This window comes from Theropithecus gelada, chromosome 17 (genome assembly GCF_003255815.1).
Source record: "Theropithecus gelada isolate Dixy chromosome 17, Tgel_1.0, whole genome shotgun sequence".
NCBI lineage: Eukaryota > Metazoa > Chordata > Mammalia > Primates > Cercopithecidae > Theropithecus > Theropithecus gelada.
The window spans coordinates 55860925-55874484 of NC_037685.1; the positions used below are offsets into that span (position 1 = coordinate 55860925).

The window sequence follows — 13560 nt, forward strand, 5'->3', positions numbered from 1 at the left end:
TATGTAATAAGCACTTTATATTCTATTAATCCTAAAAAAGAAATCTATAATTCCAGCATGAAAATATACAGGAAAATATTTTCCTAATATTTCCAATAAACACACACCTAGACACACATCAAAATTCAATATTAAGATGTTAAGTTTGATTTCCAATGAACTATTTCCCAGGAAATACCCATTACAATGATTTCATATGTACATTTTGCTTTATTAAAAGTACGGCACCTTATATAACAGCAGAAATAATTACATGGTTTCGCATCCAGAAGCAATGCAGGGTGGAGGTGCAAACATTCCTTATTACCGATAAAAGTAAAAAAGTTTTAACATGTTCTGTAAGCCCTTAATTGCATAAAATATATTTAGCATCATTTGCAGCCAGTACACTTGTATAAACTAATTATCATTACCTTTCTTTTACATTCTGCGACAGAACTATGTTACAGAAGTATGGCGAGACAAATGTGAATTAAATGTCAGTTCTGACCACGGGGAAATATAAGCTGATCATTATAAGCTACTAGATAACACAATGATTTTAACAATTGTTAATGTTTTTAAAGTTAAAAAAAAACTCCACTAAGTGCCATATTGAAAGAAAAGGTTTTTTTTTTTTTTTTGAACTGCAGCACCTTTAGACAACAAAAGATTGCATCCTGTTCAACCACACTATATAAATTATAACATTTGTGGAAAATATATACACACAAACATAAAGCAGGTGTTCTAACAGTTAATAAATGTTGTCTTGGCAAGCAGTTTCCAGAAACAATACTAACATCTCATCTGGTAATAAGAACTGCCACCATTTTGAGTTTTCCATTGCTATCTTCATGAAACAGGAAGCCTGTAAACAAAAGATGTCAAAAAATTTTAAATAAAGATGTAAAGTGCACTCAGTGCACTCTAAAAAGTACTACCTTCACACTCTTAGTCAAGTAACAGGATTAAAATACTGTACCATTTCTTAAATGCACTGAGTACGACATAAAATTGCAACAAATTCATAATCAGAGCCAGCTGATAAGAAAATAATGCATCCAAGAAGATCCACTTAAAAAAATGACAAACTACAAAGACTTAATTCCCCTTATGTTTAAACCAATGATATGTCCAGTGTTTCATTAGCTCCTTCAAAAATACCATGTTAAAAACATAAGATTAACTTCACTTAACCAGAGACATACATAGACTCTTATCTAATAAACTGCTAAGCTTTGGTTATAGAAAGTGCAGTTCAATAATGTACCATCCCAATCATTCAAATCCATCCACCTGTTTTGCAGCTCACCACCATCTTCAAAATACTTTTCTTCTAGATTCAGTTAAGGTTTTCCGTTGGTATTCATGCACATAACTCCAGAATAATCTGCAATGTGCTTCACAATTCCTAGCTAACTGGCAATGAAGCTTAATGAAGTACAGCAATTTATATTTGTGCTACAACACATTCAAGATCTACCTCTTTTTTTCCCCCTTAAATACCTTCACACTTTTTGTTGTATAAAATTTTCAAGTTTTATTATGATACAGGCAGTACATTCCATCACCCTCATAGCAACCTCAGAAGTGAACCTGTCATTTGGGATCTGAGGAAAGGGAAGCAAATCAGGATATCTTGTTTTTAAACTGTCTACACCATAAGCTTCCAATGTGTGAACATCATTTGTCAGTCCTTCAAGTTGCTGACTATATTCCTCTATTTTCTGAGCAAGTGCAGTTGGTTTTACATCTTTATCAGACTTTCCCCTCACAGCATAGTCAGCTGCAACCAAAGCTAACTTGGTAGAAAGGTAACATTTAAAGCACACCCACTCATTGGCATTTTTATGAAGGTCATTCCTGGCAGCTGAGAAGTTTGCTCTGGCTTGTCTTAGCCATCTGCGTGCTTCCACTGGATTGCCCACCGACTTGAAAGTGGGAGGAACAAAGAACCTTTGAGAGTAAGTCTGTCCAGCTGAAGGGGGGCATTTTTCTTTGTTCTGTTGCTGTCTTTCAGATTTATGGCTCGTTGCCTCTTGATTCCATGAAGTATAGAATCTCTGAAATGAGTACTTGTCTGACTGAAATCGGGATGCTGAGGTTGAAAACGTTCGTCTGGAAGCCCTGTCTGCATTTTGATCTAGAAAAGCCTGTTTTTCTAATCTGTTGATTTCATTCTGCAAATGTTTAAAAACTTCATTGGCAATGTCATGGTTCTCTGGATTTTTGTCAGGATGCCATTTCAAATACAACCGCCTAATAATCTTTTTTCGTTCTGATTCTGGAAGCTTCCATGCTTGCTCCACCACAGATGTCACTTCTTTTAAGATTTCTGGTAAAGAATTAACCTTAAGCTTTTTGGGGGACTGATGTTTTGAAGAAGTCTTGTGGCTCTCTCTACCAGAGAAAAGAGGAGGAATGCTTCTCAGGCCAGGGGCAAGGAACTCAGTAGGGCTGGTTGGTGTTGAAGGAGCACTGTCTCTGCTTTGAGAGCTTTCGTCAGGTCTTGAAAACTTATACAGATCAAGAGAGCTAACTATTTTATATTCGCTATAACCAATATCTATCTGATATATCTTTCCTAGAAAGCTAGAATTGTCAGCATCTTCTCTTTCAACTTCTTGTACAATAATTGCATATGTGTATGTTGGCTGGTATGATCCATAGATATCACCACCTTCAGCATCAACAAGGTACCCAACATATTCTCCCGGGTAAAAAACATTCATTGGGTCCATAAGCAGAGTGTAATGAATTTCGGCAGGAATTGGTGTGCCGGGCATTGGAAGTTCCAGTTTTGATGGCTCTGAAGAGTCATATTTCACTCCCAAACTGTCAAGTTTCTCCCCGATCCTGTAAATATCATTGCATCCTAGCATAGCAATTAAATATGAAGTGTCGGAAATCAAATTGTCAGTTGCTGATTTCAGAGTCATTGCCAATGCTAAGAGGAAGTTAATGTCTTTACTGTCTGAATGTTGAATGTACAGCAGGATGACTGCATTACCAAATCTCTTCAAAAAAGCAAAAGTTTCACTTCTGCTGTGGGGAATAGGATTAAAACCTTTAACTCTTAACGTTGTTTGAAGCTTTTCAAAACAGGACACTTTCAGTCCTTCTCTTAGGGCTTTGCAAAGTCTTATGGCTTTTTCTTCATTGGCCAGAAAAGCATTATCATTTTCATGCTTCATAATTCTAATTAGTCCTGTAATGAACTGTTCAGAAGACAAGAGTAACTGCAATCTTCCTTGAAGAGAACACAACGCTCCAAACTGACAAACTTTGGGAGTCTCTTCATCTAACTGTTCTTCAAGTATACTGCTCAATAATCGAGGTCTAAGTTTCTGAGGAAAGAGCATTATCAACTTAGTATGAAATCCATGGTCTTTCCCTAAGTAGCACTGGCTGAGATCAACCAACATTTGCACACCAATATTCCCCTGGATTCTACTTTTATAATGTGGGGCATCATCAAACACTAAGATGCTTGACTTCACCAATCTACCATCCTGGCTTGGGAGGTAAAGTGCAAGGTCTCGTACATTCTCGAGATCATTCCTCACCTTGACTGAATCATTCTGTAGACTCCTGAACAGACCGGAAACTACTCTCTTAACTGTACGCATTTCATTGGGATCTAATTGTTTGCCCTCAGAATTTTTAAATATGCGGCTTAACACTTCAACATATTGCTTAGTTGAAATAATATCTTCAGTACCTAAGTGTTTGAACAACTGGTGAAATGTGCCAAGTTCTAAAGGTAGCTTGTACAAGTAAGGTTTAAAATCAGATTCATATTCTAGGTTTATGACTACCTCCTCAGGCTTCAGAAGCTTCCAACCATCTTCTACCATCACAAAAGCAACCCCTCGCAACTGAAAACGAAATTCCCTTTTTTCTGCACTGAGGAATTCATATATGCTCCTTAAGACTTTTGCTCTAGTTTTTACCATTTCTTCATCCACAGTTGTTATGTTGCATATGTTTCTGCAGTTATTGATTACTTTATCAAGAGGAGGATCCAGGTTAACATTAAGCATATTTAAAACTTGTTCAAGCTGTTCTTGTGGACCAAGGTCACTACCTTCTTGTTCTTTAATGCTTAAGGGTGTAGCTTTCTCTGGAAGAATAGGGCAGGACGTCCATAACAGCTGGAGTACATCACATTGCTTGAATTTTGGATTTACCTGTGCCCCATTGAACTTTATAAGAGGGAGTGTTCCATTTACCTCTTGATATTGAGGATGAAATCTAATGAATTCCGCGGGGGCCCGCTCAGGACATAAGAATGGTATTAAAGATAGCTCTTTCAGAAAATTACCAGATAACAAATCCATTCGTTCTTGGAATATATGATGCAGAAGGATATCAACTGTGTTTTGCAATGTTTCTTTGGACCAGTTTTCTGTATTAGCCCTCACACTGATTTCCTTAGCAAATTGTAACAACTGCTGCTGAGAAAGTATGTATTTTAGTCCAATATTTCTTAAGAATTCCACCCAGGATGACATAAATGTAACATGATTTTTGGGTTTTATAAGTTGTTCCAATTTCTTAAAGAAATCATTAGGAATAAACAATTTTTCAGGAAGCATAACTTCAAAAACTCTCACAGTTCTATCATAGAAATGCTTTGCTTGCTTTAGTCTACTGTTAGCATCATGGATTATCAATAAACTTTCCAGTTTTTCAAAAAGTTGTTCCTTAATCTCTGATAATTCCTCAGCACTTGATAATCTATTCTTAAGGTAAATTAAGTGCTCTAATTTTGCATCATAAGAGAGATTTTCAATTTTTGGTAAGAGGTGTTTTAAATATACCTCAAGATCATCTACAGGTACACAACCAATCACCTCATACAGTTCTTTTAAGTGTATTTTTTCTTCAAGAAATGCAGATGATGATGATTGTGTCCATTTTTCCACTTCAGCTGGAGGGATACTTTTTGTAAGTACATAGCATGTTCCAAATTTTGCAATACTCACATAGCGGCCACTGATGGATTTATAGCACGGAAGTGACTTTAAAATTTTTATATCATCTTGGGACATCAAATGATTCAAATTGCAGTTGAAATACATCAAAAGTGCTTCAAAATCATTTTCTACTAATTTTTCTGTTCTAAATGTTGAAGTTTGGACCATATAATGTAGAGCCTTCAAGATGCTTGCGGGGCTCTCTATATTTGCCGTGTGACATGACAACAGAGGAACAAATGCACTGTCTTTGGAACAGATTTTGTTCAAAGCAAGCTGAATACAGCCAGCTTTCATTAGAGCATGAAAAACTTTATCACTCTGGGCATTTGGAAAAACTGCAATGTGCATAAGGCTGAGAGGAAGCAGAACATCTCCTTCAGGAACCACAAGCTGGTTGGCTGAAACAGTAAACTTTGTTCCTGGAAGCAATGCCCAGTCTTTTAGAGTATCAACAACAATGTCAAATGTTGGTTTTGTTTCTTCCTGATCTTCTTTCAGACTTACAGATTCGCTGATAAAATGCCATGCATTCTTAAGCCAAGACTCACTTGCAAAATTGTCCTTCCACTTCGTGCAACTTTTGGTCTTATATTCTCGAGGCAACACAGAGGATAACAAATCAGCAAAGCTGGAAATGTCAAACACTTTTGCAACTTTACAGTTCAATAAAATATTACTATATTTCAAATATAATGTATTCATAAACAAGTCTTTGCGGGATGGAATCAATTCATGATATGTTGTTAGAAACTTGGGTCGTTTTGCATCAAAAGTTTGCAAAACACTGTCCAGTGTAATGAGAAGGGGCAGTCCCTCAACTTCAATCTCATTTTCTTCTGCATCTTTAAAACAATAATCAACTAAAAGTTTTAAACTATGAAAAAGTTTTAGATTAGTCTGCTGCAGACGACAAGGCAGCTTCCCAATATGGCAATTAGTGTCAGGAGAGGAAAATGTCATTAAAAAAGATCTGATATCAGCAGGGGTCACATAACTAACAGGAATATCTGCATCGATAAGACAGTGGTAAAGATTAGCAGTTTCATCACAGTTATAAACCAAGTTGAAACCAATTTCTAAAAGGAGATGTTTCAGCCTATAGACATTCTCTGCTACTGTTTTGCGTGTGGTGATATTATAATCTGCATTTTTAAGGTGTTGTAATTCATCCTGTAGTAAATTGTCAAAAAATGGTCTAGTTTTATTTGAAGTAGACATATTGATCCAAGTAATTATAACTGCAGAGTGCAAGTCAGAGCCATCAATATTTGGAGCCCGCACAACAGGTAAAAGACGTTTCATGTCTTCATGAATGCAACTGTAAAGTGCTTTCACTAGACAATATAAATCTGGCTGTAGATCAAGACGGTTAACTGGGAAAAATGATAAAAACTTCTTTAAAGTGTCCTTTACAACATGAATAGGGGTGTTCTGTAACACTGATAATGTTGGATCAGAACCAGGGAAATACCGTTTTTTTAACTGTATTAGCAATTCAACATATGCAGGAGCTATTAATGCTGTCATTAAACTGTTATTCCAGTCACTTCGAACACCAACTCCATTATCATCACGCCACAGGTTCCTTCTGGCTGAATCCAGTGCAAAGTGGCCATTCACATGAAACGGCAGCCCAGTCTCCAAAGAGAGAGGCAAAAAGCAGAAGGCCCTATGGGGTTTTTTATAGTTGTGAGTAATGCAGGCAGCTACTCCACCACGTGGGAAAAGAGTAATATCTTGGTTCTTGTGAGCTGATATGACACTCTTAGATACTTTCTCCATACTTGAAAAGCCTGATCTATTACAAACTAGCCACGTAGTAAGATTTCCTTCAGAGTCCTCAGTATCCATAGTATAGGTTATCTGTTGAACTGGTATGTCTTTGAGCTGCCGCTTTTTAGTAACACTATCAATTACAGATGCATGAAACTGTTTCCTTTTCAATCTGTCTCCATCTGTGATTTTGCCCTTTACTGAATACAGCACATTTAGAGCTCCAGTACTTTTATCTATTTCACAAATAGAAATTTTTTCCATGTGATTAAGAAACATTAGAAGTTCTGCCCCATCTGAGCGCAGTTTGTCCAAAAGATTCTGGACCATTCTGTCTGATGCTGGAACGGACGAAATTTCCGAAACTTTTGCCATTTCTGCATTACGAAGAGGAAATCTGAACATTGTGCAATTATCCAGTTTAAAGTGGGTTCCCAGATAAAGATCCAGAACATCTGAGAACTGTGTCCTAAAATCTGCATCCAAATCTCTAAACATGCGTCCAGGACTAATGGATGTGGCCCCTGGTGCGTATCTGGCATGAGGATCAAAAATACACAGGATGTCATTGCCAGAAATAAAAGATGGGCAGTCTGTGATATGATATACAGAATTGAATCCTATTCCATATTGTCCAGTTTTATAAGGATTTCCTTCTTTCGTGCCTTTTCCAAGATTCTGAATTCCTCTAACATCATCTTCTGTAAATGGCTGGTTGTTGTACACACAAAGTGCTGGCCCTTGCAATGGGGCCCACTTATCATCAAATATTCTATCAACTGGATGCTGTCTAGGGTCAAACACAAAACAGATTTCTGTCGCCTTTGCATCATCAGCATTTTGAAGAAGCTCTTTCAACATTTCCTTTTCAGAAGGATATGCATTAAGGATGCTCTTAATTCTGCTGGTCAATTTTTCTTTCTGTCCAAATTCTGTGCCAAGTGTTGTAAAACAGACATTAGATGCATATCTTTCTAAGGCTTTGTGTCGCTTTGGGACTGCTCCTAGTTTTACTGCTACTTCCCTGGGTATGTCAGCATGACAATATTTTACAGTGGTATCCTTTACTTTTATCCAAGGGCAATCATTGTAGCATAACGATTTAGCAGGGAGAAGCATAAGATTAGTATCCGGCAATAATATCTTGCCGTAATTTTTCTCACAAAATTCTTGTTTCTTTTCTCTAATGAGACTCCATATTCCTTCACTGATTATTCGCCGGCAAAGCTGAAAATTCTCTTCTGTTATTTGCTTTGTTCCTCTTTCTTGATCAATAGATTCCAAAACAAGAGCAAAATCTTCAACAGTGAATGACTGCCTCACACCCACACTTTCAAAAAGTTCACGGAAATTATTTTTATATTTATTAGGCAACTGATAAAGGTATGGTGCTGCCTCAAAATTTAAATGAAAAGAAACCTTTTCTGAGTCAACATATGCATTCTCAACGAGAATGAAGCTAAAGGGCTTTAACTTATCAATAATTGATATCTTAGTGATGTCATTTTGCATCAAGGCTTCATGAAGGTATTTGTAGCAAGCATTGGTGATATTCTCCTGGTACAGTGTAATTCCATCATCAACTGATTTTGCAACTTCTTTCAATTGGTTTATAACCAGATCAACTGTTGGCTTCTTGAGTAATCCCAAAAACTCTTTAACAGCCAATGACACTGAACCACAACCTCTAAAGGAATGAGAATTTTCATTTAGAATTGGTTGCAAAAGACAAATTATATCTTGATGTTCAGCTGTATAAAGGTCAGTTGCTGCAAACATGGTTTCAGGTTTAAAACTGTTACCTTTCCAGTCCAAAGAAAAACCTGCTGGTTTTGTCAAAAATGGAAGGAAGGGGATTGTTTGATATTTTGCAGCAAAATCCTTTGCTCTAGGATCCCTTATTTTTAGTTTCTCATCAATAAGACTCAATAAGATACTACTTCTTAGGCATGCAGCAACATGATCACTTTTATTAATTTCAGCTACTGACTCTGCACGTTCTAGCATGTCATCCCATAAAATATCATCTTTTGCCATACCTAACTGAACTAGTTTAATCAAAATAATAGGATTGAGATAATCCTGAGTAGAACCATAAGGGAATCTTCCATCTTTAATGTCAAATAACTTTGCAACTCGTCCTTCAGGGTGGATCAATCTTGATGGCAAAACCAAAGGATGCCCCTCCAAGGAACAAGGAATACATGGAGTAACACGAAGAATTCCCGAGAACTCATCAACTTTTTCATTTAGAACAAAAATCATTAAAGGATCTCTAAGTTCTGCTTCAATTTCTTGAATATTTGGAAAAAACACTTCAGAAAAAAACTGTTTCTCTGAAAATGTGTTTTCAAGTAGTATCTGTTTGCAGCCAGCTTCTTCAAATCCTAATTTTACTGAAGAAGGAAGTTCAACAGCACAAAGGTTTTTGGACCCAGTCTTCTTGAGGTATTTCAAAAATATCTTGAAGGCTGCTGAACCAACATCTCTTCTTTTAAGTATACAGTCATCTAGAAATCTTACATTCTTCATGGAAACCCAAGTAGATCCATCAGAGAAGACTTTGGTCAATTCTTTCCCTTTTCCATGAGCTACATCTTCATAAAATCCTTGGCAAATTACAGAAAAATCATCATGAACTAAATCAGGATCGGGCCACACTGCATAGTAAGTATAATCCACTAGCTCCCCACTAGTGGCCAGGTCCCGTAAGACACTCAGTGCCTGTAAGTAAGCTTTCACAATAACATGTCTCATGAACGTGGTATTCCATCGTCCTTTTGTATCTGTTTTCCAGATTTCTTTCCTATTTGATGTAACAGCAAAGCACCCATTGATGTGAACTGGCAAGCCTGTTTTTATTCGTAAAGGTAAATAGCAAAACACCTCTCCAATGTGTGGTTTCACAGTCCACTTCTGGTCCTGGATTTCTGACAGCAGAACCCCTACTGCCCCACATGGAACCAGTCCTAGTCGTCTTCCACTCTCACTCAGGGAAAACTTCAGAGCCTCTCCTATGTCCATGCAAGTACACAGAAGCCACGTGGTACACTCTACTGTTTTTTGTGACAACTCATCTGATGGCTTTTTTGATTGGCCAGACTTAGCCATTTCAAAGAAAGCAGCTGGGTCATCATCTGGACCTCTAAAAAGTGGCGACTGTAAATCAGCAATCCTTCTGAAGACATGGTGAAATTCTTCCACTGTGATCTGAAGAATGCAAGATGACTTTGGTTCATCACTGGGAAGCTTTTTATTACTGCTGCTGCAAGTCTTCATGAGCTTAGCAGCCTCTTTTAAAACACTTAAGACAGGTGTGTTCAATGCTTTGGAAGAGCAGGATTTTTTTTTAATTATTACTGTATCTTGTGCTAAGCTGGGGTTGGTTTCTTCAATTTTCAAGTACTTCAAATACATTGACTTTACACTCTGAGTGAAAATGATAAGCCTGTGTCCACAGAGACTAAATTCATCCACAAGAGAATAAATATCTGCTGTATTATAGCAAGTATTACTAACTTCACTCACTTTTGCTTCCTGTTGAGTTCTAAAGGACAGTCGGAAAAGAGTTCCATTATAGCTGTAAGGTGCTTCTACAGTCAAAGGTAACTGACAGCCAAATACATCTATAAATGGTTTGAACTGATTAGGAAATTTTCTAAGTCTTTTCTGTTGTTTACTCCAATTAATTTTGATTCCAGGATTGGATTTGTCTTTAATGTGTTTACTGATATGGTTTATGTTTGGATCGAACATTATCATGAATTCCCGACTCATAATGATGGGAATGTCAGTGATATGGTACACAGAATTAAATCCAAGACCAAATTTTCCAACTTTGTCAACTTCTGCCCTTTTTAAAGATTCTCCTAACCTAGTTATGTTCACAAAATCTGAATCTGAGAATTGAGAATTGTTGAACGACCACAAAGCAGGTCCATGACAAGCTGCCATCCCTGGGTCTAGGAGATTCTCTCTTATGTCCATATTTCTTCTCATATCAATCAAGAAACTGCATTCTGTTGCATTTGCATCATCAGCATTTTGAAGTAGTTCTTTAAAAATATCTGACACTGAAGGGTATTCTTCCAGAATATTTTTAATTCTTACAGTAAGTGGTTCTCTTTGTCCTGACTGCTCAAATCCCATGTTTTCAGGATTTATCAGTCTTGTACTAAGGCATGGAACTTTGAGCCATTCTGCAGTTTTCATGGGTATGTCCTCATGCACCAAAATGATTGGTTCCACAGAATCTTCAAGTAAGTCATTAAGGTCATCAACTTTAATGTCACAATAACAGCATTCGTGAATTGGCTTCATGATAAGTTTAGAAGGATTTTTGCTATGATGTATAGGAACTGGTGTGTTGGGGCTTGCTGGAATCTGATTGCTATATAGCCATCTGATAATATTCAACATAAGATGAAGATTTTGTTTGCTTTCTTGTTCACTGAGATCTTGGTCACTTTTGAGATATATCTTCTGAATAACCATGGAAATATGATCTGATGTCAACTCCTCTATTGAACCACAGACCTTAAATAGTTGGTGGAATTTCGCCATGGTTTTAGGTACATTATGCAAATAAGGCTGAAGGTCAAGATCATGGATTGGTTTAATCACAGCTTGGGCAAGTGGACAAAACTTCTTGCCAGTCCAAACCCAGGGAAATTTTAAGGCTCTAAAAGAATCTTTCCCTTCATTTAGATGATCATGCATGAATCCATAAATTTCAAGCAAAATATGCTGGAATTGATAGTAGTCTTCATCACTAAAGGTTTTTGAAGTATACCAATCAACGACAATTTTAAAGTGTTTTAAGACAGCACTAATGCTAGGTTTTGTGAAGATCCCTAATGCTTTTTCCAGGTTTACATGGATACTTTCAACAAGAGGAAGTGAGGAGCCAATGAGAATTGCATGGCCTACATCACACATATCTGGTGGTGCACAGAGATTACAGAGATCTCCTTTCCAGACTAAAGAGCCTGGGTAATTTGGAGGCCTTTCCTTGCAGGCTGGAACCCATTTGATTTTCTTCAATGTCATCTTTCCTTCAGATGATTGTAACAGTGTGTGATTCTTATTTAAAACCAGTAAGAGGGTTTTGGCTTTCTTCAGAAGAACATCCTGATCTGGACAAGCACTGCCCTGTAAGGCTTCAATTTTTTTTGCCACTTGCACAACATCTTTCTCTTTGAGACTGGCTTCATTTTTTAAACCAATCTGTCTTAAGGAGTGAAGAATATCTGGTGAGGTAAAAACTGAGGGTGGGAAATAGGTTCCTTCTTCATTACAAAAGAGATCCTTTAGTACTTCTATATCAGGGTCAAAGAGTTCGCCAGCTGATACCATCTGTTCCTGTGATATCTGGATGAATTTTAATGGTGTTAACCACTCAAGCACATTTGGATTCTCATTTTTAAGAGAAGACAGATTCTCAAGGACCCATAACATAAGCTGTGTTACCTCTTCATGTGAATAAAATGCATTTTCAATATCTTTTAAAACAAGCTTTAAGCAGCTAGTGGTCTTTAACTGTTCTATTTTCAACATGTTTGCCAGACGAATAGTAGCTTCATCACTACTGTCTATTACTGAAATAGAAAGTCGCAGATCTGCTGGGAGCTTGGCAGTATGGTGTAAGACTTTACAACCTTTCAATTTTGTATAAGCGGAAATTCCCTGACCAGAAGAATGGTTAATGCGCTTGAATATTGCCAATTCTTGAATAATTCTTTTCTCTTTCTCACTGCTATCAGTTAAACTAGCCAAGAACTTCCTCAGGGCATCTTTGTGTGTTGGAAGTAGTGAAGTTATTTGATTACATAATTTCTGCAATGGCATCTTCTCCATTATCTGCAAAACAGCACTTGGTAATGGTGAATGAATGTATTTTTTAATAAGCGGATGTTGTATAGATGCATCTAATTTTTTAAGGACAAATCCTCCAAGTTTTTGTACAATGTCTGCTAAAAATTCTGGAAGCTGTGCTTCAGATTCATCATCTAAAATGACTAATGATGGAATCCTGAGTCTAATGAGTTCCACACACGCCTGACCTTCCTCTAGTATAGTTCTGGGGATAAGTGGCATCTCATCAAATAAAGTCAAATCCTCTGAAAAATGTATATAAAGATTTTTCCAAACCATCTTAAGCCATGAAACAGATGGGTGATTTCTGTTTTCATCAAATGGATACCATTGAACGATCAATTCTCTGCCAGGCCAGAATGTATTCATTACTTCCTTGATAAGACGTGCAAATCGTTCTGGATTTAGAAGCTGCAGCTGAGTACATGGTCTTCCTGTAAATCATACACAGAAATGTCATAAATACATATAATTCTACCACAGTAGCTTTCTATTCTCACAAATAAGACAGTACTGGAAAGTTCGTTTTGTTGTTTTTTTGTTTTTTTTTTTTAAGACGGAGTCTCGCTCTATCATCCAGGCTGGAGTGCAGTGGCACAATCTCCACTTACTGCAAGCTCCACCTCCCGAGTTCACGCCATTCTCCTGCCTCAGCTTCCCAAGTAGCTGTGACTACAGGGGCCTGCCACCTCACCCGGCTAATGTTTTTTGTATTTTTAGTAGAGACAGGGTTTCACCGTGTTAGCCAGGATGGTCTCAATCTCCTGACCTCATGACCCACCTGCCTTGGCCTCCCAAAGTGCTGGGATTACAGGCATGAGCCACCATGCCTGGCCAGTACTGGAAAGTTTTCTAAGAGCTGGAAGTACATGTAAAAATTCGGCAAAACTGGGCTAAAATAATTTTTAAATAATAATAGTGATAGAAACTCTATATATAAATCCATATT

The 13560-nt window shown here is 37.3% G+C and overlaps 1 protein-coding gene across 3 annotated transcripts in view; it reads right to left on the bottom strand.

The window, feature by feature from the left end:
• Positions 1–186: 186 nt before the first annotated feature.
• Positions 187–13560, bottom strand: part of SACS (sacsin molecular chaperone) — a 105991-nt gene continuing 92617 nt past the window's right edge. For all 3 annotated transcript variants that reach the window (XM_025364548.1, XM_025364550.1, XM_025364551.1), the window contains one exon: positions 187–13045. In XM_025364548.1, the coding sequence (XP_025220333.1) occupies positions 1491–13045 (11555 nt within the window). In that variant the 3' untranslated portion in view covers positions 187–1490. The remainder of the gene's footprint in view (positions 13046–13560) is intronic.